The sequence below is a fragment of the Panicum virgatum genome, chromosome 3K (genome assembly GCF_016808335.1).
Source record: "Panicum virgatum strain AP13 chromosome 3K, P.virgatum_v5, whole genome shotgun sequence".
Taxonomy (NCBI): Eukaryota; Viridiplantae; Streptophyta; class Magnoliopsida; order Poales; family Poaceae; genus Panicum; species Panicum virgatum.
Genome location: NC_053138.1, coordinates 15,400,166 through 15,425,645, shown reverse-complemented (window position 1 = coordinate 15,425,645; position 25,480 = coordinate 15,400,166). Strand labels below are relative to the sequence as shown.

General features: G+C 47.3%; 4 protein-coding genes across 6 annotated transcripts; 1 reads left to right on the top strand and 3 right to left on the bottom strand.

Moving 5' to 3' along the window:
- Nucleotides 1-3,763: 3,763 nt before the first annotated feature.
- Nucleotides 3,764-6,365, bottom strand: LOC120697825. Of its 2 annotated transcripts, none has more exons than XM_039981179.1 (2): nt 6,067-6,365; nt 3,764-3,980 (listed from the first exon to the last, which is right to left on the bottom strand). In XM_039981179.1, the coding sequence occupies exon 1, from the start codon at nt 6,244-6,246 to the stop codon at nt 6,076-6,078; it is 171 nt and encodes a 56-aa protein (XP_039837113.1). In that variant the 5' UTR covers nt 6,247-6,365; the 3' UTR covers nt 3,764-3,980; nt 6,067-6,075. The 2 variants fall into 2 exon arrangements, with proteins under 2 accessions (XP_039837113.1, XP_039837112.1); XM_039981178.1 differs by having other exon boundaries at nt 3,764-3,975; nt 6,065-6,364.
- A 1,733-nt stretch (nt 6,366-8,098) lies between these two features.
- Nucleotides 8,099-15,572, bottom strand: LOC120700637 (eukaryotic translation initiation factor 3 subunit D-like). Its single transcript, XM_039984885.1, has 9 exons — nt 15,566-15,572; nt 15,351-15,421; nt 15,057-15,067; nt 13,887-14,068; nt 12,071-12,219; nt 11,875-11,937; nt 11,688-11,735; nt 11,492-11,551; nt 8,099-9,804 (listed from the first exon to the last, which is right to left on the bottom strand). The coding sequence occupies exons 1-9, from the start codon at nt 15,570-15,572 to the stop codon at nt 8,383-8,385; spliced, it is 2,013 nt and encodes a 670-aa protein (XP_039840819.1). The 3' UTR covers nt 8,099-8,382.
- Nucleotides 15,573-15,734: 162 nt separating this feature from the next.
- Nucleotides 15,735-19,030, bottom strand: LOC120697824 (cold-regulated 413 inner membrane protein 1, chloroplastic-like). 2 transcript variants are annotated; one of them, XM_039981176.1, is made up of 7 exons: nt 18,951-19,030; nt 18,591-18,793; nt 18,342-18,488; nt 17,219-17,314; nt 17,006-17,070; nt 16,607-16,676; nt 15,735-16,132 (listed from the first exon to the last, which is right to left on the bottom strand). In XM_039981176.1, exons 2-7 carry the CDS (start codon nt 18,731-18,733, stop codon nt 15,967-15,969), a joined length of 687 nt encoding a protein of 228 aa, XP_039837110.1. In that variant the 5' UTR covers nt 18,734-18,793; nt 18,951-19,030; the 3' UTR covers nt 15,735-15,966. The 2 variants fall into 2 exon arrangements, with proteins under 2 accessions (XP_039837110.1, XP_039837111.1); XM_039981177.1 differs by lacking the exon at nt 18,951-19,030 and having other exon boundaries at nt 18,591-18,880.
- A 5,324-nt stretch (nt 19,031-24,354) lies between these two features.
- Nucleotides 24,355-25,480, top strand: LOC120697823 (chlorophyll a-b binding protein M9, chloroplastic-like). Its single transcript, XM_039981174.1, has one exon. The coding sequence runs from the start codon at nt 24,554-24,556 to the stop codon at nt 25,346-25,348; it is 795 nt and encodes a 264-aa protein (XP_039837108.1). The 5' UTR covers nt 24,355-24,553; the 3' UTR covers nt 25,349-25,480.

Genomic DNA, 25,480 nt, shown 5'->3' with positions numbered 1-25,480 from the left:
CATTATTTTTTTGAAAAGATAATAATTTACATCATTGTTTATGGAAGGAAAAGAAAGACGTATATCATTTTTAGAAGAAAAATAAATAACATTATTTCTTGATGGAAGGAAAATTAGATACGTGCTTGTGGCACGTACATCTCCACTAGTTCTTAGTAAAAAAAACTGCATATGTGCCTAGCGTACGCCATATACCAAAGGGTAATCTTAAAAAAAAATCGGACGCTCTGATATATCTATCGGTGTTGCAACTATTATTTCTACATACTCATAGTCCAATAAATATTATATGAAACAATGTTTATGTTGCGGTGGGAATTTTTATTCGAGGTGCAAATGGTTTGTCCGCTTAGGGTATCCATTGCTCTTATTTAGTTTAAAAATTTATATTGATTTTTTTCAAAATGAGCTTCTACTTTAAAAAACTAGCACAAACTTTCGAACTAAAGTTTGGCAGTGGATATGGATACCCTTAGGTGCGTCTATTTATAGCACCTAGTTTTTATCTCAAAGACAAACCATATGGTCATTTTTTACAAATTATTTTTCATGTTGCAAACAGTGGTCATGATGTTTCACCAAGTAATTTTCCCTCTGTTCGTCTAGTCTGATTTGGACTCTTTCAATACTGTTCTGTGAGACATAAGTCGGAAATAAACTGAAAACAGACAAGGAGAAGAGAGAGTTTAATGTTTCGTCACAGTGTTCATCGAATTTTTTTTCATCGGATGTTTCGAGAGCTTACCAAAATATCTCGAGATCTATACGGTTATCTGAATATCTGATGAATGTTTCCGTACCGTACGTGCAAGCAGCTAGCAGTGCTAGTCCGTTTAGTTGCGTTCCATAAAGTTTTTGAAAAGACATTTTTTTATGTTTGAAGTACTAAATATAAATTAATCACAAAATAAATTACAGAACTCGTCTGTAAATTGCGAGATGAATGTAATGAGCCTAACCAATCTATCATTAGAGGCTATTTACGGTAGCATTACTGTAGCAATTTAGCGTCTGATTATGGCATAATTAGGTTCATTAAATTCGTCTCACGATTTACAGGCAACAGTCGCAATGCGTTTTTTATTTCGTCTAGATTTAAGTCTCCATACACGTGTCGGGAAAAAAATTTGGAATTTTGATTTTTGAACTAAACGGGGCCATAGTGTGGCCGCACACGCACCGAGTGACGCAAGCAGGCAAGCGCCTCGTTTTGCAGCACGTGCTTGGCGATGGATCCGCACCCACCGATCTCCACTGCCCAGCGACGTCGACCGCGGGCGCGCGGCCCGAGCCGGGACAAGCGAAACCCATCCCCCCACGGGCCCACGCAACCCCTGCTCGCGGTAGAATCCGGCGCGGCGCTCACGAGACCCACGCGTAAGGATCAAAACGGACGGAAAAAAACCCCTTCCGTATTGTTCGTATTTTTATATTTATTTCACTCGTTTCTATATTTACAGAAAAATATGGAAATGAGACGGAAAGCAGAAGAAGGTGTATCTCGTCCGTATTTGTGGGATTCCGTTTTTAGCCGGCATAATCCCGTATTTTTTTCCCGTATTTATAAAATTCGAAAAAATAAATAGGCACACCATATATTCTCTCATGTTTCTCAACATCAATACATATTCCTCGACATCAATACATATATTTCACGCTTTAATCGTAAGAAACAAGAAATATTGATCATATTTTTAAAAAATAGCTTGTGTAAAGGAGTGTCTTGTGTTATATTCATGTAAAATGAGTAGTGATTAAATCATAATATATTCCGGTAGATTTTCCGGTTCCCGCCTATTTCCGTAACCGTTATATTCCGTTTCCGCTTCCGTACCCGGCTATTCCACTCCCGCTCCCGTTTTCCGTAATAAAAAATGAAAACGGAAATGGTTAGGGTTTTCCCACCCGTTCCTGTTGTTTTCATCCCTACCCACGTGCGCTGGTCCCGGCGCGCAACACAACGGCGGCGACCGGAGCGGCGGCGAGAGCTACCTGAAAAGCACGGCGACGGCGGCGCGCCGGCGCTCCCCCTCCTCCCGTTTGTTCGTATTGGGACGGGTGACCGCTGAATGACAGCCGCCGCGGCTCGCCGGTAGGAAAAGGAGGAGCGGCGCCGATGCGGTGCGGCGATGCGGTGACGGGCACAGAGGATCCGCGCAGGTCGCTCTCTGTCCCTGCCTCTGGCCTGTAGCTGTGCCTGTGCGCTCGCGTCCAAATAATTCTTTGACGCCGACGTGCAGCGGGAGGGGATACCCTGCCGCGCGCTGTGTGTGGACGAGAGCGCGGGAGGGCCTGGCCTTGGCGCGTGCGCGCAGGGGCCACCGGGCCGTGGTGGAAGCAGGAACAGGAAACGGAGGAGGCAGACACGGTGGCGACGTCGAGCGCGTGAGAGGGGAGGACTGTCAGGACCCCACCCCACCCGCCACTTCCGACCCAACTCCCTCCGCTGCTGCTGCTCTCCGAGAGCGAGAGGGAGCGGAGGGGAGGGAACAGCAGGAGCCACACGGCCCGGCGACGGCGCGTCGTGTGCCTTTTTCTCCGATGGCACCTCCCCTGTCCGTCCCCTCCCTCCGCTCGCTGCCTTCAGCACAAGCCGTCCGTCCATCCGTCCACAACTCCCCGTCGCCGTCGCCGTCCGGACTCTGTCGTTTGCGCCTGCCCGTGGTCTCCGCTAGCTTAACGGCGTCTCTTGGCTCCACCCTGGCATGCTGCTGTCAGTTCTACTTCTACCAGCAGGGCGCCCCTGCAGCCTCGGATGCACGGCAGCAGACTAGCGGCGGCAGCGGCACGAACTGTCAGTCAAAGCTCAAGAAACCTGCCTTGCCGTGCGTGTCATGTCGGAAACAAAGATCGAACGTGTATCGGCTAGACCGCCCACGTACTGTGGCGAGGGAGCACACACATGGACGACGCAGGAGCTACGACGGGGCACGCTGATGCTGAACCACACCGCGCCGAGAGTCCTCAGTTCTCACCGTGCGCGCATTATTTCGGCGACGGCGACGGGACGATGAGTCGATGGCTAGCTGGGGTGATTGATCGATAATGGTTGCCACGACTCGTCGAGCGCCACAAGCTGGGGTGATGATTGCATTTGCATTTATCGCCGTTTCTACTGGACTCCTTAGCAACCATCGTCAACGAGACGTCTGGCGATTCCGTATGCGGCGGCTATGCGCCATGGAGAGAAGAAGAGCGGCTCCAGGCGAGCGACAGCAGACGGCGCGGCGGAAGATGCAATCATGCAAGTAGCCATGCGGAGAACAGGATGCGAGCAGAGGTTGCAAGTGCTTGCAGCAGCAGCAGCAGCAGCGTAGTGAGTGGCTGGGCCACTAGGAGACGTTTAGTGGGCTGCAAACTGGGCTGACACATCTCCTGTTAGTAGAGAGAACCACAGAGACAGCGGGGGCGGCAAAATTTCGTTAAGTGGTCTGATGAGGTGTACGAAAGTCGCAACAAAAATATGAAACAAGAAGTCTACAATAAAGAAAACGGCAGCACACCTAATACACTATTTAGTCCCGTTTGGTCAATTATTTAAACAGCTTCCCTACTGATTCTGGAGGAAACGTTTCTCATGTTTCACAATAAACTAGAGAACCCAAAATAAGAATTAGTCTCTCTCCAGAGAAGAGATGCTTCTTTAAGGGGGATTGCATTCAAATATGTAAACAGAGCTAAATGTCACACAAGATTTCGACCCCCTTTCTTTTCAAACGGGCTCCAATCAATTAACAAGATAACAAGATCGACGGCCCACATATCAAGTCAGTAAAATGGATCAAACTTAAGTATCATCATCATAAGCTGGTTTCTTTTGGTTCAACAATTCTTTTGCCTCTTATTACATTACAAATGGAGCATAGAGTGCAGATATTCAGATTAAATAAAAGGGGGAAAAGAGAGGGGAACTATTTTTTCATTCAGACAGGCATAGCAGAACTGGCCGACCGCATAGGCAAATCTGGCAACTCCTCCACCTGCAACGGAGTTTAAGCGTCAAACACTTTGATTTCAAAATTATTGGAACAGTATGGAATCCCAAATGCACAAGGTGCTACAAAGAGTATGAACAAGTGAGCGGTGTCACACAGCTGGCACACACAATGTTTAGTAAGGCTTTTAGCGGGAGTAAGGCTTTTAGCGGGTGATAGGCATCAGTGATCCTTGCAGGTTTAAAAATAACAAATAGATGAAAATTCATGTAATTTAGATAATTTCAGACTAAGAAGGCTCGGCGTCACCACAAGAAAACTTTTCTAAAGTACTGGGTGATTTTTTTTAGTACCATGGACCAATCCATTGTCATCCTGATACTGTGAAAAGCCCAATCCTCCATGGCCTAAACAATAAATGCCCATTCATCTAAAAGCAATGCTCATGATAAGTCAGTAGGTCTTTTGACTAGGGCCCCGTTTGGCACGGCTCTTGGGAGGGCTTCACGAGCGGCTTCATGTGAAGCCCTCCCAAACGTTTGTTTCAGGACCGGCTTCACACGTGAAGCCGGTTCTGAAGCCGTCGGCGGCTTACACAGGCAAGGTGAAGCCATGAAATCGTGGCTTCACGCGGCTTACACATCAATCTAACAAGTGAAGCTGTTTTGCCAAACATTTTCTAAAACGGCTCCAACTCCACCAGAGAAGCCGCTCCATCTGAGGAGCCAGAGCCGGAGCTGTTTTTGGAAGAGCCGAAGCCCTGCCAAACGGGGCCTAGATGTTCACCCACACGCTACCAGCAAATTAGACCACAGATAGGCTGTGTGTTTTCATGGCCACGATTCCCCTTTTTTGCCAAAAGATAGTTTTTTCATTTTTCAAATTTGAGAATGCCAATGTATGAGAAAATTAGTCGACCAAGAATTCCTAGATAAACAGTACATAAAAAAATATAATACATGGCGTCATAGCCTCTATTCACAGGCAGGGAAATTGATAGGGTGTGAAAAGATACATGTGCAATATATGTTGGTTCATTTTCCTGGCACGGTAAAAGCTATCCAATGACCCTTCAGGGCTGTGGTTTTACACGTGCATACCAATCTAATTAAGTTAAAGATTCTCAGATATCGTGCTTCAAACAAAGGGTTAACATATGACTAAATTTGCCCTGAATTTGCTATCATTTATCACTCCGTGCTTGATGCTTTGAGTTTAGATAAATTGCCAAGCAAACACTTTCTCAACAAGAAGCTACAAGACAAATATAATGGATTCTCCCCTCTTTGCATCACCACAGTTAATCTGTCAATACTAACAGGCCAATTGAGAATAGCTAATTGCTACTTCCAGCCAGAATGGTCACGGCTAGCAGGTTTGGGAGGAACAAAAGAGGATACTGAAGGTTATGGCATCAGTAACCACATCATCACATACAAGGTATATGGCATCAGTAACCATGTCATCACATACTAGGTTGTGGAATCAGTAACCACGTCATCAGACTTGGTTATTGCATCTTGATGGCAGTGGACATCAGGATTACAACTTCAATAATTTGTACTGATGCATCGAGAAACAATAAAACTAGTCAGACGCCTTATTCACTGTTAAAAGTAGAACATGTGAGAATCACAGCAGTCAAAGGAAGGTTCAAAGCAACAGAATACATTGCAGAAGGGTAAACTACTCATATTTCTCAGAACGAAAAAAAGTGGAAATGGTGATTATCTCTTTGGGTGCTGCAATCTGAAGTGAAATGCAATTTGCTACCGTAAATAGCTAGAGGATACGTCAACTGAGACCTATTGTTCTCCTGCCCACCATTTCCCCTAAAACAGCACCCTTTTCCTCGTGTAGTCGTGTTAGTTTCCCCCAAATCGCACACAAGTTTCACTCGGATCGAAAGGCCTCTTAATTCCACGCATCACTAGAACAGATCGTAAAAACATTGTGCGGCATCCACTAGCGGCAGTGACATCGCACACAAGCATCAACCACGAATGAGATCTAAAACAGGCGGCCGCACAGGAACCACCACCAGAGAGCGATGCAGATCTGACCCCATCGTGGAAAATAGAGACAGATCAGGCAGGGGAAAAGGTGATGGTGCAAGGCCTCGGCGTCTCACCTGGCCTCGTCAGTGCTTCTTGTGCTCCTGGACGAACTTGGAGTTCTTGAGGTCCTCCTCGGTGAAGTTGGCCGTCATCTTGGTGATGAGGAATCCGGTGATGGCGAACCCGGTGAGGAAGGGCCAGTTGCGCTTCCACTCCCGGCGGAAGAACACCGGCCACGGGTCGAACGTCTTCATCTCCGCCTGCTGCTCCTCGCGATCTCACTTCCTCCGCCTCCGGCTTCTCCTGGGGAACGGATTGGGGGGCGAAAGGAATCGTGGCGTCTGCTCGAAGCGGCGATCTGCTAGGGTTATGGCCTGCCGCTGCGGGCTCCTCAGTGGGTCGCCGTGGGTGGTAAGTGGGCATAGTCCTGTGGGCCGGAATGAAAGGAACGTGGGCCTTACTATCGGACGTTTTAGGTGCTGCCGGGAATTATTAACAGTTCGAGAATATATACATTTATACATGGTAATAAATCCACAATTTGCAGTCACGAAAATCGCTGTATATCAACTGATCATGATGACCGGCGAAGGTCAGTCTTAATGAAAATTTTATGAAGGGTTTTATGACATTAAATATTACCATTTTTGCTGACATGACAAGAGACTAGGATAGAGTTTTAGGACAGTCCCCATGCAGAATCCACTCATAGAGTCTAAGCCTCAAAGACTCCATCACAAAAAACTATACTTCCCAATTCAAAGTGTGTTACTTTAGTTTATATGGCCCACTTGTCTCTCTCACATTCATTCTTGATTTGCGTAAAGACTTGGAGTTTAAATAAGGCTTGGAGTCTTGATTTCTTCCTCTCTCTTCCATAAATATACTGTCACATCAGCAAAACACAATAAATAGGAGGCTTAAACTCTATGGTAGAGTCTGGGTTAGGACTGCCCTTATAGAATGTGAGAAGAATTTGATCACTATGAAACCTATCTGGCACAATTACTTAGAAGAATTTGATTACTATGAAAACTATCTGACACAGTTACCTAGTTCTCAGTCAGATAACTGTGTCCATAAACTCCCACTGCGTGGTGACCCCCGACGGCTGCTACCGGACATAAAGCCGACATCAGCATTCAACACCTTGAGAAGTCTAGCGAATTCGTGACGCGCTGTAGATGAAATTGTCTTTGCTTTCCTGGTCAAAACAAACACAACAAAAATTCCCAGAAGATTACCGGTTCCATGATAGGTCGACAAATGCTGGTTAAGTTATGACTTATGACTTCGATTACAATTTATAAGGCACATAGATATTCCAAGGCAATTCAGCACTAACAGTTCAAGAACGCCCTTGCAGATTCCACAGCACTTGGAACTTGGGCAATCAAAGCACTTCGTTCTCCAAAATAGCCTGCTAAACCAGTATCATCTCATGTTCCTGCAAGTTCCTCGTCCAACAAAATTTCTCATCTGATATCTGTCACTCGAGTTCCTTGGCCAACTCATCTTCCCAAACAAAAAACATCCTAGTAGTACTATGAAGAATCTACAATAGCTTAGCTATGCTAGACACTGCAATTGAACCGGGAGGATCCTCTGCAGTACTGCTCTCTGCAGTTGAGTCATAATATTCAACAAGGCATGCGAGACATGCTATCTCGAGGCTGAAAAGAGCGAACTCATAATATTCAACAAACAAGATTCGACATGTGAAATGCAAGACAGGGATATGCAATATGCAATGTGAAACTAAACTTGCAGCCTGGAAACAACACGAGGAACTTTAAACCTGTTGCAACGAAGAAACTTGCAATGCATATGTACATTGTCTCACCTATGTAACAATGTCTATGCCTCTATGGTATGCTAAATTGTTGCAAAATCCCTGTATTCACAGCTAGACATGATTCTTGTCCATAGCTCTCTTCAATTTATAGCATTTCAACTAGAATGCACCAGCAGCAACATAACCACACATTTCACACACATACCAGCAGCGTTCAAGTGCAACAGTTAATTGATTGCAAGATACTACAAAAAATGCAGAACATTATGAAGCACGATAAGAAGTTCCAATGGCGCATCAGTTCACAAGGCTCAGCTCAACATGCAGATATTCAGGTAGACCATGGCTCAAACACTGATAAGCGGCAGCATAAAAGATTAAACTACCAGCATAGTTACTCAATTTCAACTGATAGGTGCTAACAAAACTTACATGCCTAAGCATGTAAAATGCGAGCAAGAGTATCCTCAATGACCAAAACGAGACAATGTATCAATAACCGGAAGTTCAACTCATCAAGGTATCCATCAAAACAGATAATTAGCCAAAAGAAAGACCTATCTTGCGAAGGAAACAGGGAAGCCTTTTATGCCCTTCAAGCAGCAGTAGCCTCTGCAACCTTATCATCCTCACCACTGTTAGCAACCAATGCACCATTGGCCTCTGCCTCAGCGGCTGCATCCATTTCTTGTGCCGTGGCATCAACATCTGCAAGCGGGCGAACCTGCTCCTCCTCTGGAAGTGGCTCTTCAACATAATCATTCTCGAATGCATCAGAGGGCACCTCATAGATCCTAACCTGTGGCTTTGCTGGATCTTTCACAAACACATACTTGCCCTCTTCAAACTTCATGCAAATGTCCACAATTGACTTGACGATTCCCCACATGTTAGCAGTATTGAGGTTGATCTGTGCAGCAAAATCCCTTGGCTTGTACCCCATTACAGTGAGTACAGAATGGTTGTAGTGATCGCGTGGATGCACACGTGACACATAGCCCAACTTCATCATGTCAGCACCAGAAAGCAAAGCCTGGGCAGTCCAGCGAGCAAGTTTGTTCGCATTGTTCTTGAGCTCTGTAGCAAGGACAGCCCCACGCTGGGTCTCAAGCTTCTGCCTCCAGTCAACACCAGTAATCTTAGGATCAAACTCATTGAGAGCATTGAGCGTAAGGAACTGGCGACCACCACTTGGATCAGCATTGACAGCATGCACCTCACAACGAGCAACAAGGCTGATCTCATCATCCAGCTTCCAGCGGCGATATTGGTAGCCAACAGATGCTGCCTCCTCACCCGCAGAAGCAAAAGGGTTAGGCTCATCAAAGGTAACCTTCTCACCTTCACGGTGCAACACCTGCTGCGAGAAGTTCTGGTTGATGTAGGTGGCCTCAACAGCGAGTGAGTGCGCTGAGTTGATGTCCTCCTTGTTCTCAGGGAGCTGCTCCTGTGCAGTCTCATTGACTGTGAGCAGGTCAAGCTGGGAGCCATCACGCTTGTCAAAGAAGAGTTTGTTGCCCACGCGCTGGACGACAATGTCCCATGATTGGATGCTGCGCGGCGTGCACATGAGCGCGGCGAGGATGGCATCAGTGGCGAACACCGTGGCTTTGTCCTCCTCGGCGAGGCGGCGGATGACAGGATCGTCGGTGGTGGTGACCTTGAAGAAGTTGCGGGACTTGAACCGCTCGAGACGGCGCGGGGCCTTGGGGTTGACGCGGTCATAGGCGCGGTCGTAGAACTCGACAGCGCCGCAGAGGAGGAGGTCCTCGGGCTGGTCGGCGACGGAGAAGGAGAGCTTGGTGAAGTTGGCGAAGGGGATCTGCTCACGCATGGTCCAGTCGGGCTGGATGTCGACGGAGGGCTTGGCCGACGACGAGGACTGGTTGCCCCGGAAGCCGGGGTGGTGGTGTGAGCGGTTGTTCTGGAAGTGGCGGTCCCGGCGGGCGCGCTCCTTCTCGGCCAGGCGGCGGCGCGCCTCCACCTCCTCGTCCTGGCGCTGGGGGAGCTGCGGGCGCTGGTTGAAGCGCCACTTGGGGCCGAACCGAGGCTGGCGCGGCGGCGGCTTGGCGTCGACGAGGCGGAACGAGGAGTCCTCGGCCCCGGCGACGAGCGAGTCGTCGGCGGAGGTGAAGTCGAAGACGGAGTCGCGTGAAGCCGCGGCGAAGGCGGCGGGGCCAGCGGGGTTGCGCGTCCAGTCGGCGATGCGCCCCAGCTTGTCGGAGCGGGAGAAGGGCGCGAAGGGGATGGAGGCGCCGCCGCCCAGGGACTGCGGAATCGCGGGCACGTCAGGAGGGCCCCATCCGTCGGGGTTGGAAGGGACGACGCCCACGTCGAAGCCCATGGTTGCGGCGGCGATGGTCGATTGGATCTGGAGGTTAGAGGTGGCGGCGGGGTGAGGGGTTAGGGAGGAAGAAGAGGCTTTAGGGTTTGCGGGAAAAAAATTCTAATATATTTGATGTAGACGTGCTACGGGCTAATGGCAGGCCTAATATGGCCCACAAACAAGAGTAAGGCTCGAGGGTCCACATGTCATCGTATGCCCTTCCCGTTTATGACAAGACTGTTTTGCTTTTGACTTCAAAATGCCCACGAATTCGTCTCAAACAAATCAAGTACTAGTACAAGTACTCTTAAAAATCTAGTAGTACTACTTCCTACGAGGGACAAGGCTACTCAATCTCAACAGAAGCGAAGAACATCATCAGCTAGCTTGTTGAAATGGAACATCATCAGAAGAGAACCCCAAGACTGCAGACGACAGACAGGTACAGGCTCGGTAAGAAACAAGAACGGGACACGAAAAATGTCAGATTAATTCACCTCGTTTCAGACAAGATCATACTGTCGCCACAGAAGTCTGGCATTCTCCCGCTTCATTTTTCTTAGCTCAAAGCCTCAAACGGTAACACAACATCGTGATCCACGGATCACCCCGATTCCATCCCAAATTGTGATTGGCAATAGGCGTCATAAATGGAACAACATAACACGTTGATACAGCATTTGACGATTCGAAATTCAGCTTGACCTCACGGGGCATGATCATTACATGAACCCGAGTGCTTATTGCTTTAAGCAGAAAATCGTAGACAAAACTTGGAACCGCCCATCATTCCTTGCCGTTGCCTTCAGCGTTATCCTGGTTCTTGCCAGCATCCTCAGTAGGTGAATTGACATCCTCAGTAGGCGAATGGGCACTCTCTGCAAGCCAAAATCAAAAGTGATGTGATAATTATAACATAAGCATTACGCACTGCTTGCTTGGTATCATAGGTTATGGGGTACCTTCATTATCAGCAGATTCACCAAGAAATCGACGTGAACGAGTTTGTTGTTGAGTAGGCTGAAAGAAGATTGAGAAACATCATAACAACAAATGGATTTTTAGGTGTTTATAGTACAGCATAAACCATGTAATGCAAGTTGACTTTGAACCTAGAATCAAGTTCAATGAAAAAAAAATGATATCAGCCTCAGAACACAAAGAAGAATGACAAATGCAAAGAAAATATGTCAGGTATACTCAATTCAGTGGTGTGAGTAAAACTTGATGCAAATACAGATGTGTGATTTCTTGAGTTATTACAAAAATCACAAAGTATACTGATCATCCAGGCTTGCACTTGATGGTTGATGCCAAGGCTACAAAGTACCAACAGTAAAAGGTACTTGTTACAAGCAATGAGGTTCAGTTTCTGCACCTGTAATTTTGGTCGAAGTGCTTCGAGCGGTCCTTTAGGTTTTTGAGGATTTCCTCCTTGCTGCAGGAAGCCAAGGATCAGGTGAATGATTGTACTGTCTTTTTTGAAAAACAATAAGATTGTACTGTCAAGATAGTTGTCTAGCAGCATTGTACAAAAGTCAGCTTTAGCTTTTTTCGAAATATCAGGACAGTACCTTCCCCAAAGCCCAATCAGCAGAATCAAAGTACGCTCGCTCATGGTCCTGATATGAAATTAAACATAGGTAAGAGAACATGGACATAGAGATAAAATTAAATTAACTTCTTTGACTGGTGTATGTACATATCAAGTAAATTGTGTTGATGTAAAGAGTCATGATGTTTAAAGTCAATGATAGTAACCTTGGAAATAAGTGGTGTCTTTCTGGGCATTATCCCTCCATACTTTTTCTTGATCGCTGCTTCCTGCAAATATTTGGCTAAGTCCCATATTGTAAAAGAATAGAGTTCTTAGAGTCTCAATTTCTCATAATAGAAACTAAATTGGGGTTGGGGGGTGGGAGGCATGCAAGCATAAAAAAGTTGCAATTGACGATACCTCTTGTTGTGGCGAAGGCATACCATCTCTTTCATTCTGATCAGAACCTTCCACTTTCTCATCAGAAACAATTCCTTCAGGCCTCACATCACCAGTTGCAGCATCAGATGGTTTCTCCGACATACTGTACTTAACGATGCTCAGACCAGCTGCAATCATATGGATTTATTATCAGATAATATATCCTGAAGCCACCATAATCATCCACCATAAATGCCCATGGAAACACAAAGTAGAAAAGAGGTCAGAATTAGATGCTGGAAAACACCGTCTTATGTTTCAACATCAATCTAGTGTTGCAGGAACATCAATATACGTACCTAAGTAATAGATTTTACCGTCCCCAAGTAAGGTCTGCAGGTCCTAACTCTTAACACTGAATTAAAACTAGGATGCTATATATTGGCCAATCTGGTATCAGAAGTATGAAACTTTATAAATGGCAATTTTCTTGAACAAGGCTTTGTCGTTGAAATGACTAGAAGAGAGCAGAGCAACCTGGACTCTCATAAATGTCCAAAAAAAATCCTAAGACAAACAAAATTCTCAATGAACCTAATAAACAAAAATTCAGTACTAACTTGGAGGGAATAAACCAATCTATTCTGGCATGATACCATGCCAAAGGACATAAAAAAAGTGCCCTCAAACACTAATAGCCCAAGCTGCCCCACGGCTACACAGAACAGAACCATCCAAGATTTATTGCATAAAAGTAACTTGTCAGTTAGGCTACAAATTTATAAAGAGGAATCCTTAGCAAGAGCAACTTGGTAATGATGCGCGACACTCCAATCATGGTTACCTTATAAACACATAACATCTTTCTTTTTTTTAGAAATTACATCTAATCATGGCTCACATTACTTGTAACCGAGCTTACATGTTGGTTTATGCTGAATGGACAAGCAGAAAACTTAACAAGATAGGAGTTAAATAGTAGCATAAAAGAATTATCCTTTGGATTGAGGTACAAGTATATATGGGACTCTATTTTTTTACTTGTGAGTACAAGTTACTGCTGGACATTTCTAACTTCTTTTAACAGAACAGCAGGGGAGGTTCCTACTGAGTTTTTTTTTGTTTCATTTTTATAAAGAAGAATGTGTACACGTGGCCATTTCTATCTTAGTGAATCTCAACTAAAAAATAATCTGGCAAACTATCTCAGGCAATTGTATCATAAAATTGATTTTGAACCGCCATCATGTTACTCATACTACAAATGAAGTAGCTAGAGATAAGGTTTCAAACAATGCATGTGGCTAAAGAACAAAACAGGGCACAGATCCAACTTTGCGTGCAATACCATGGTTAGGCTCGCAGTATCACATTAAGTAGAAACATTCACCAGTCATAATACAAAGTGAAGGCACTCCCTTGCAGTTTTACTCTTAAAAACATCACAAAGTGAAGGCACTCCACACATCAAACCCTACCTCCTTGTGATATTTGACCACTAATATGAGAAATATAAATAAAAGAAATCTCTCGCTGACAGCAGATAAGGCAATATCCTGTTTGCTTTCATAAATCAAAGTTTAACATTAGTTCATTAACTAGCATATCAGATATACATCAGTGTGGTGAAATAAGGCTAATGAATAGAGGGCATGAATCACGCCCAGATCAGGGGCGGGCCAGTATAGGACATGGACATGGGTGTACACATGTACACTCAAAATTTTTTGCAAAAGAATCGAAGTTAGTGGGTAAAATCCATGGTCAGATCTTAATGCAAATAGCACACGTTAGGGGGTTTGGGTGTTCGATTTCACACAGCAGGAAAGCAAGGGAAGGGAAAGGGCGGACATACCTTGTCGCCCGGCGAAGCGTCCGACGAAGAACTTGCAAGGGCGGCGCCACTCCCCTGTCGTCGCCGCTTGGAGAGAGAGAGAGAGAGAGGAGAGGGAATCAGATTCAGTGACTTGAGGCAGAAAGGGGGAGGGCGGGAGACCCACGAGAAGCCCACAAACGCAGCGTGAGGCAGATGTGTTTCTTTTTTTTTATTCTGCTCTTTACTTGATGTTTGCATTTTTGCAAAAAAAAAAAGCACAGAGCAGCTGCTAAAGTTTAGCTAGTTAAAGTTTATAGACGGTAAGGGTGTGTTTAGATCCGGTAAAAATTTGGATAAAATTAACTGTAGCAATTTTTAATCGAAATTTAGGACTAAATATGATTTAATTATAAAATTAATTACACGGATGTACCGGAAATCACGAGACGAATCTATTAAGCCTAATTAATTTGTCGTTAGAGGTTGTTTACTGTAGCATGATGTTATCTAACTATGGTCCAATTAGATTTAAAAGATTCGTCTAGCAATTACACCGGGAGTTGTGGAATGGATTTTATCAGTTATCTACATTTAATCAGTTATCTACATTTAATATCCCTAATTAGTAATCTAAACAAGGTCTAAGCTTTAGCCATATCCTGTTTGGAGCCTTGGCTGTTGGGAGCGGCGAGGAGGAGGAAGGGCGGAGGCCGAGACTGCGGAAAGGCGACGGCGGCCGTGAGGGCAGAGGAGCCCCGCTCGGGACGGGGGGTTGCCGAGCAAAAGTTTAGCACTCTCATTAGCAATTATGTGTGGAGGTACTAATGCTACAAATTTTTTTTTTGAAGGACTAATCTACAATTTAGCAATTTTGTGCATTAGTGGTCTTCGAATAGATCCATATTGTAGTTGTCCAAAACGAATGCCCTCTTCATGCTGGTCATTTGGCTTTTGTGGAAAGAACGAAATACCCGTCTTTTTTATCGGTGTTCTTCCTCCGTTGCTCAGCTACTGCAGCTCATCAAACTTGAGATTTAGATATGGATGGAGGCGGAAGCAACTCGATTGTGTTGTCTTAGATGTGAGGAGTAGGCTTGTTGTGCTTTAAGCCAGTATTTTCTTCTTGTTCGAACAGCTTGCCGTTTAGACCTGCCGAGCTTCCACTCGGTGTTGAGCCAGTATAAACTTTTTTATTCTTCTGCTTAATACAATGATGTGCACTGCGTATTCGAGAGAAAAAAAGTAGTAGTTCAAAACGAATCAAGCAAATGTTTGGACAATCATATAAGCAGCCCGAAGAGAGACCGCTAGTTAGCTATGTTTGGACAATCGAACTGCTAACCCGAATCGTCGATCCCCCCCCCCCCCCCCCCCCTGATGTGCTCACGATCGCGCAAGGTGTAGTGTGATCTTCCTCCGCCATCACGTCCATGGACACGCGAGTCCTTCCTTCCCGGGGAGGGGAGCTCCACCCTCAGAACCGCGTTCTGTTCAGTCACGAACCTTCTTCAACACCACGTTCTGCTCCACGAGCCTCTCGATCTCCGCCCGCATCAGCTCCACCCGCTCTGAACCTAAAGATCACCAGGTGTCCAGGTTATAATAAGTTGTAAATGGACAGCTTTGGAGCCGCGACCAGTTTCACAAATTTCTACTCCAACTAAAACTACAACTTGTTATAATTCACAAAACATCAGACATTTCACGACGGCATATACCAAACATCACCGCCACTTGAAGAAAACAATTCCTACTAACTCGATGCACATTATCTCGTCAGGTTAAAGAACCGCTGCAAGCAACACATGCACCCAGTGATGTAAGACTGCACAAGAGAACAGAGAATCGATAGAGCAGAGAATTCGATAATAAAGAATCAACAGAGCAGACTAGCAGAGAATTCAATAGCCACCGAAGAAAATCAAAATCTTTTGGACTAACATTACCAAACCGCACACCAAGGTACATCAGTACATACTACATACATTTCGGACTGTATAAAACAAATCGGTCTTATTTGCGAAAAGGAACTAGGAAGACTGAATGTTGCATCACAAGGTTTTTATTTATCCGTCATTGGATGCACAATGAGGAGCAAACTCTTGCCAACCTACTCCAATCAGAATAGAAGCATCAAGGGGATGATTGTGATGCAGATAATGGCCAAGGTCGCAATGACCGATCCCTGCTCAAAGGCTTTGCCTAGACCTCCCACCCTGGTGAAGTGTTGAAAAGCGAGAAACCCGGCTATGGCCAATGACAGAACTGCACCACCTTGAGTTCCCCTGTAACCAGACATTGTGAATTAGAGCACGTGATAAAAAAAACCTAGTAACTTTGTTTCTTCTAGCAAAGAACAAGCAACAGCTTTCATAAGGGAACGAGAATATGAAATTCTGCATGTGGTGCTCGGAATATGCTACATTGCTACCACAAGTCTCAGTGACATGTGGGCTCAGGTATGCCTCATAATCAGGACATCAACTGAAAACAAAGAAAATGTGGAGTGGTTTTCTGGCAATAACAGCTGATCAGAGACATAAATAGGTGGCTGCTGCTATTTACACACAACACAGTTCAGTAATGAGATTGAAATGTGGTTACTTGGCTAATTGCACTGAAGACGTCTGCATATTTTAGTTGAGAAAAAGTTGTGTCAATAAAGGCCCTAAGGATTTGCATCAGATATGTCAGTATTAGCAGACGAGGCTCTAGCTATTGCATTTGCAAAACAGGGGTGACGTTGAAATGTTACATACCTCAGATTCATTAGTTGGTAAGGAGCAACGCTCACAAGCAGCATTGTTGACAGCGGAAGCTCAAGTTCACCTACGATGGTCAGATGTAGGTATAAGCAACTGTAGACTTAGTAAGTTGATTCAGATTGTACACTACAAAGATGCGAACTGTCTTCCAATTTGGTGTAATTAAATTAATAAATTGTGATCTAATTTCACCCTCGATCCTCCTGTTCCTTTCTACTTCAATTTCGTACAAATATTTGCAAAAAGTAATGAAATTTGTTCATTGTGACCAGAAGGTCTGCGTTGATCCCACAAAAGAAATATAAATGTTGCATTACCTCACAAACAATGTGTGAACTTGTTTCTTAGCATGACAAAAAGAAAATTCGTCATGAGTGGTTTTTGTTACTCTACCTGGAATGAAGAAGAACAAGCGCACCAAAAGAGCAAGAAAAGCAGTCCATTGGCCATAATCACCCCTAGAGACGGATGTTGGTAACATAAAATAAGTAGCCATCACTATAAAACTTTCATTAAAACTACGAAACATATATTGTATATTATAGAAAAAGGAAGATAAGAAAACCAAGGTTTAAATTATTGTTTCCACATATATCAGCATCTTACTTGATCCATGAGATTATGCTGCAAGGTGCTTGCAAAGCGAAAAATGGCACAAGGAAAGATTTGTTTATGGCTGTTCCTTTAGCAAGCAATAACACTCTGCAAAAGACAAAAGATCGAAATTACTCAAATAAAAATCTTAAAGGGTACTGAAAAATTGTACTGTCTATGTATTTCACAATCCAATCTATCATGCGGAGGTCACTAAAAATGGCAGCACTAGCTGAATTTCCAAACAGACTATCTTTGTGCCCATTTCGTTTCATCTTTTTACGTGACTGTCCAAGTGTCCATCCTATGGAAGAATAGCATGGATTCTATTAACATCTCTGATAACTCATCAAAGATCTGACTGAAGATTAGCTTTGCATTAATTCAACCTTTTACATGTAGTTCATCTTCTTCAGAATATGAGCATGTCTAGTAATTTTTGAGAGATCAAAAGCAAGGTCAGGTACCATTATATCAAAGTCTACAATATTTGCAAGATCAAATAAAATTCTAAGAATCATTTTTCAAAATATCCGCTTCTATCTTTCAAATCTATCTATATCAATTATATATACTATTTCTAAAGCAAGCAATGATTCCTTGGTCCGTCAATCGGAATCCTAATCTCTATCTCTACTATTTCAAAAAAAGCAATAATATATGCATTAATCTTCAGCTGTAGCAACGCACAGGCATATTTGGTAGTGAAAAATAAATGTCACACTGGAGCGAGCACTAGCTAGAATGGTGCCAGCATCTGCTGATCCATGTTCTCTAACCCGTGATCAGGACCCGTATATAATCAGCATAACATATGTGTCCAACCCTTCCAAAGACTAACATATGCATAAGATCACAATAACTCACAGAATGGCACACATGCACATCGCAATCGATCCAGTTATCAGCATGCCATCACTTACATCAGGATCCTCAGAGGCATAATTGCGAACAGATACAAGGCAAACAAACAAGGCACGTGGTTTTGAATGGGTGGGTGGCATTCATCCCACTAGAGTGTGGGAAATGGTACTAGCTTTCTTTTCAAGCGTATCACCAAAAAGGAGAATAACTGTAAAAAAAAAAGAATAGAGCAGAAAGAGACTTTTGGGTGGCGGGGATAGGAGGCACTCACGCGCTGGCCCCGGCGGAGATCCACTGCATCGTCCGCGCGCTCAGGTGCGCCGACGAGTGGCACACTGCGGCCGCCCCCCGGCGCCGGCTCGGCTGGCCCGCGCCCGCGCCCAGCGGCTGCGGCTTCAGGGGCAGCGATGCGCATCCCCTGCACAAATGCACACCGCCGCGGCACAGCTTGGATTAATCACACGCGACAAGACGAGGGCGCGGAGTTTTTACCCATGGCGGACAACAGTCACGGCCTCACCTGAGCGCGGCCGTTTCCGTCCGCAGGGCGACGCGCGCGGCGGGAAGAGAGCCCCCGTTGCCGGCCGGCCGCACCCTCAGCCGCGGCGGCGCCACGGTCGCGGCCGCCGGCGCCGGGATCGCGAGGCGCATCGAGATGGACATTTCGCGCGGAGGCGGGTTGATTGGCTGATTGGATTGCCGCTGCTCGCAGAGCGCTGATGAGGTGGGGTGGGGGGCTGGTGCCGTGCTGCTCGCTGCTGCTGGGGTGGGGGGCTGGTGCCGTGCTGCTGGCTGCTGCTGGTGCCGTGCTGCTGGCTGCTGCTGGCTGCTGCCGCTGCTGCTGGGAGCAGCCCCCACCCCACCAGCCGAACACAGCAGATGCCTCTAGAGTCCCGGGGAAGCTGTTCGTCTCGCTCTTCGGCTCGCGGAGTGGCAACTGGCAAGGCCTGTGATGTGATGGCGGAATCCATTTTGGCCACCGCTCGCTAGTTCACTGTCCAACAATCGATCCGACCCCTCCGCGGGATCCATTTTTTCAATACATTTTGCTTGTTTGAGGATATTTTTCAATACATTTTTATCACTAAATGCACGTTTTATAATGCACTGAAAAGTTATGTATGATAACTGTAAAAATTGTATTTTCAGAATATTTATTGAAAAACTGAAAATGTATTGAAAAACTGGTATGACATGTTTGAGGATATTTTTTAGTGATTATTTATACAATTTAGCAACAAAATATCCTCAAACATGTCATACCAGTTTTTCAATACATTTTTATCATACATAACTTTTCAGTGCATTATAACTTTTATGCATACAATACAAAATTATGTATACAATTTTTGTTTCTTGTTATGAAAATAAAAATATTGTTATGTAACAGTAAATTATGTATACAAAAAAGCAATACTTTTTTATGCCCCCAACTTGTACATCTTAACAGTTAAATGTTTGACACAAAAATTATATGCATAAAATTGCACTACAGAAATTATATGCACAGATTTATGTTCATAAGTTATGCATAAAAAAGCCAAAGCAATATGCATAAATTGTATGCACACATTGTATGATAACAAAACTTTTGTTCATAAGTTGTTCAAAAAAGTTACGAAGTAGAAAGGCTATATAGCACAAAAAAAACTTGTACATCATTAGTTCAATAAGTTATGTAGCGCGACATGTTTTTGAAAACAAAATAAGCTTGTGTGACATGATTTTCCGTTGGGCCTCTAGCGGTATTTAGTGTGAACGGCCCAAAAAAAAACAAATGATCTCAAAACTTCTGGGCCGCTAGCGGCATTGAGTGCAGGCGACTGAAAAAGGAAAGCTAATGATCCCGACGTCGGAAATGGCATATGCTGAGCTTGTCGGAAATCGTTTGTTAGTTGCTGTGCTAGGGCGCGCGCGTATTAGCAATCCCCGATGTGATGTGATACTGCCGCGGTGACAAGCGAGCGAGCGGCTGGGATTAAAAATCGGCGGGCACGGGAGTCCGCGGGCGGCCACGTGTGGGAGCGGGGCCGAGCCGTGCCGCGCGGGGAGGCGAGAGTCCACGAGGGGCCGCACGCTCCCGTCGCGCGCCACGAGGGCCGAGGGGCGACGGCGCCCGCCGCCCGGTGCCCTTGCTTGCCTCGCCCGCTGCTGCAGACGGTGGGTGCGGGGCTCGGCTCGGCCTCTTGCCATTCCGTTGGTCCCGGGTGCGAACTGATCGCGCGCCAAGACAAGGGTGACCTGGCGTGACAGGCGGCGCGCTCCTTCACGGAAGGGGTCGCCGCGAACGCGTGAGGCTGCTGCTGCTGCCGCTGGTTTCCCGTGGCTTTGCTGTGACCTGTGATCGGGTGGCCAAAAGGGTGCCCCTTTTTTCCCCGTGCCGATGTTGCGCGTGGTGTGCCGAGCTTGGAACGCTGAAGCCATCATGACGGACGATTCGAGCAGAAGATTTTTCCGGCCGCCGTGCCACGGGCGCGAGCGATGTGCAGAACATGCGAGTGAATGCGGTGCTGTAGTGTTGCGTGATTCATGCGATTCACGCTCGCCCGTGTGTACTGTGGATGCAGGCATGCAGCTGTTAAGCCTTTGGTTGGGCAGATCCAATTGCAACCATCCCCATCCGGGCCTAGCCGGCATCATTTGCAGGCGGTATGGCCCACCAAACATGCAGTGGTCTTGCTGGATTGGTTCGTTAGGCCCATGATTGCTTCTTTTTTTTTTTGAGGGGTAGGCCCATGATTTCTAGGATAATGCGTCCCGGCCAAGATTGGGTTTGGGGCTGGAAGCCTGGAAACCGTGCTGGGTTGCGGCCCATCAGTATCTGGAACCCAGAAATATATTTTCGGTTTCATAATTTACAAATTTATACCCCTACCGCCCGGCTGCGGGGCGGCCGACAGGAGGGCGGCAGGGACCTTAATGTAAATAAAATTTATTTTTAATCGCATTTTGGCCCCTGGGGGAGGCTGCAGCCGGGCAGCAGGCCCCTCCCGTAGGTTAAACCTTGTTTCCTTGTGGTCCCACACAGCAGCAGCCTTCCCCAGCACCTTATTGGTCTCAGCAGCATTATCCAGGTACGTGAGGATACTTACTGACTTCCTACTTTGATAACAACAATTAATTCTCAGTCCATACAAGTGATGGATACCCACCTTATCAACCTCACGGAGGGACCCAGTTTAGTACCATGGCACCAGCTGTAGGGATGACATTTCAACCAACACAGGCACCACCACGACCTTTCGGTAAACATATCTTAATTTCAATTAATTTTGGTATGAAGTCTAATTCCTTTTGCATTTACATATAGGATCACAACAGTTATATGATGCGGGACCTTCTTCGTATTACCCTATGGCAACAGCAGAAGCAACGCAAGATAAATACCTAATCCGTAGCCCGAATTTATCATGTTCTTCTTATTTCTATGAATATTTTAAATAATTTGAATGGTTTACAGGATCGCACCACCAGCTTCCTGATATGAGTCCTTCTTCGTATCCACCATCAACAGGTACGTATGATGAATATGTACCCAAATATATGACTTATAAGACGATGATTAAGATATCTTAATTGCTACTGCATAGGGGCCACACAGGATACCTTTGAGGCGAGCTTCGAAGACTGGAGTCAGTTATTTTCTACACCTAACCAGCAGGCCGATCCTACCTTACAGACACCTGTGACCACCGGACGTTCAGGTAGAGACGTAGGGCCTCCAGACCGACACACCTACCCTACAGACTACGTCCACACACAGCGTAAAAGAGGTCGACATGGCCGGGGTGGTTAGGAGGTGCTTCTAGTTGTTTCTGTATTTTTGTTATGGACATGTCGTTGTGTTATACTTATTTCGTTCTCATGCATCACATATTTCGTTCTCAGTTGCGTATGTGTATGAATTGCTAAGTTATATTTTTCATATTCATCTACTTTACTAACGGTTTTTATTTCTATCCAAAATATTTAAAACCACATCTAATGCCGCACTGCCACACTGACGGTCAAGGTTTAACATGCGGGAGGGGCCTGCCGCCCCCCTGCCGGGCGGCAGCCTCCCCCAGGGGCCAAAATGCAATTAAAAATAAATTGTATTTACATTAAGGTCCTTACTGCCTGGCAGGAGGGCGGCAGGGGGCCGGCCGCCCCGCAGCCGGGCGATAGGGGTATAAATCCGTAAATTATGAAACAGAAAATATATTTCTGTAAAAAAACGATTTTGAAAAATATAAAAATAAAATGGGCGCAGAAACCAACCTTTGCAGCGTTCCATTGTTTGAACCAACCTCTGAGTCCTACAGTTGAGAGAGACAGAGGGGGCGATTCGTGCTCCCGCCGGTGAGGTCGCCGTTCCCCTTCGCCTCCGGCGGCCTTCGGACCCTCGGATGTGTACGGAACAGCGGCTTCCACCCGGCGGTGTAGATTAGGTCCTAGGTTCTCTAGGGTTTGGTTTCCAGCGACGGCGTCGAGACGGCGGCGGCGGCGGCGTCAAGGAATAAGGTCCTCTCGTGCTCTTCCCCGTCTTGGTGGTGCTCTGCTCCGGTGCCGTCAACGAGCGCGTGGAGGTGGGGTTCTTAGCGTGGATCCCTGTATAGGAGTCTCGAGCCGGCGGCTTGCCGCGAGGTGAGATCGCTAGGCTTTTGTCTCGCAGATGGAGAGGCAGCTTTGGGTTCCATGGAAAGAAGGAGAGCGGAGTGGAAGGCTCGGTTCTTCCGCGGCGGCGAACTAGCATCCAAGGTCACCGGGGCTTGGGGTGAGTCCCCGGCCGATGGATCTTCAGCGCTTGCTTCATCCCGTCCAAGAGGAAGGGTGTCTATTGCGGCTCTTCTCGAAGCCTGATGGCGATGGTGCTCCGGTTGACATGCGGTGAACGGAGATCGGCCTGTGGCGATGGCTGGCGGAGATGGATTCTGGAGGATTCGGCCTACATGTGGTCCAAAGACTTGGTTGTAATTTTTTTGTTTTCTAGGGACCTGTGTGCTATGAGGTCGGGACAGCTGTCCTCTGTATCTGGTGGTAACGTATACGGTACTTTTAAGTTGGAATACAGGTATGTTTGCTCAAAAAAAAAACTCTGAAGTCTGAATACCGATGCCTGAAAGATACTGCATGCTACATTACGTCATTACTTGTGGAGTTCAGTCCAGTTTATCCTCGTTAGTAACACGTGACTGTTAATTCTAGTGCACAAATTTTTAGTGGCTGTAAACAGCTGCACGTAAACGGGGATCGTCCACTTGGTTCAACGAAAGATGTGGCGCCAAACCGGCAAACTGCAATCATCGCTAGCTTGGATATATACATGGCCAACCGGGCCACCCATGCACGGCACTGGCACGGCAAAGCACGGCACGACGAAGCATGGCACGGCGGCGCTGTCGTGCCGTGCCGCTTAGTGCCACCGTGCTGGCATCCCGGCCCAGGCACGACACTATCAACGCTTAGCCGTGTTGTGCCATGCCCATCGGCACGGTGGGCCGCCGCTAGCGAGGCCGGGCGAGCGCCGCCGCGAGCGTGGCCACCGGACGCTGCCGGGGGAGAGCAGCCGCGGGCGAGGCCGCGCGAGCACCGCCGCGGGTGAGGTCGCCGGAGGCCGGCGCGGGAGCGCCGTTGTGGGCGAGGTCGTCGTGGGCGAGGCCGGGCGAGCGCCGCCGCGGGCGTGGCTACCGGAGGCCGCCGCGGGCGATGGGGCGAGTCGGAGGGAAAATGAGAGAGAATGAGAAGGGACTTGATTTTATACTTAGGGCAAGTCAATTCAATAGTTAGAACTATTGCAAATCAATCCAACGATCAAGAATAACCGGGCCATCATAGTGTCAGCCCATTTATCGTGTCGTGCCCGTACCGACACTATGGGCCAGATTTGCGGCCCACGCACGGCCCGGGATCATGCCCGTGCCGGCACTGGCACTATGGAACCGTGCTCGGGACGTGCTAGTGTCGTGCTTTTTCGAACCGGGCTCGTGCCGGCCCATCGTGCTTGGCCCATTTGGCCATCTATACTTGGATACCAGTTTATCTCTTTCAAAAAAAAAAACAGTTTGGTTTCTTACCGTTCCTCTCGGGTTGAACATGACTCCCAAGCGACTGAGCCCTGACTTGCGAAAATATCAGCTGAGGACTGAGAGGAAGTAGCGCACCTCTGGCATTCGAAAAAATCTGAAGAAAAATCCACGACCACCACAAAATCCAGAGCGGCCAATCGCCCTTCTCCAAGGAGATTCCTAGCCACAGCCACAGCTACCTCATCTGCTTGGGGCTCCCGTTGCGCCAGGTGTGCGATGATCTCAGGCGCACCAATGGCGTCCAAGCAACAGATTTTTTTCAAAACTCTTGGCAAAATTCAAGATAGATTGCACGCGGCAGCGTTTGCCTCCATCGCTTTAAATACCTTCCTCGTCTCCAGTCCAGACATCTCAAGCCAGCTGCAAGTCTCACTCCTAATCCTAAACCACAAGACACCTCAGTGTTAGTAGTGCAATGGCGACCAGCACCATGGCCCTCTCCTCTACGGCCTTCGCCGGCAAGGCCGTCAACGTGCCATCGTCTCTCTTCGGCGAGGCCCGCGTGACCATGCGCAAGACCGCGGCGAAGCCCAAGCCGGCCGCCTCCGGCAGCCCGTGGTACGGCCCAGACCGCGTGCTCTACCTCGGCCCGCTCTCCGGCGAGCCCCCGAGCTACCTGACCGGCGAGTTCCCTGGCGACTACGGCTGGGACACCGCCGGGCTCTCGGCCGACCCCGAGACCTTCGCCAAGAACCGGGAGCTGGAGGTCATCCACTCCCGCTGGGCCATGCTCGGCGCGCTCGGCTGCGTCTTCCCCGAGCTGCTCGCCCGCAACGGCGTCAAGTTCGGCGAGGCCGTCTGGTTCAAGGCGGGTTCCCAGATCTTCAGCGAGGGCGGGCTTGACTACCTCGGCAACCCAAGCCTGATCCACGCGCAGAGCATCCTCGCCATCTGGGCCTGCCAGGTCGTGCTCATGGGCGCCGTCGAGGGGTACCGCATCGCCGGCGGCCCGCTCGGCGAGGTCGTCGACCCGCTCTACCCCGGCGGCAGCTTCGACCCGCTCGGCCTCGCCGACGACCCCGAGGCCTTCGCCGAGCTCAAGGTCAAGGAGCTCAAGAACGGCCGCCTCGCCATGTTCTCCATGTTCGGCTTCTTCGTGCAGGCCATCGTCACCGGCAAGGGCCCGCTCGAGAACCTCGCCGACCATCTCGCCGACCCCGTCAACAACAACGCCTGGGCCTACGCCACCAACTTCGTGCCCGGCAAGTGAGGCGTCTGTTCCCGAACTGTTCGATTTGTAGGAGGTCCGGATGTGAGCGCGCATTGGTTTCAGTTTGTGCCATGATGTAAATTATTGGGGTCCATCCAACCGAGAACTGTGTTCGTTGTCTCATTGTCTGAA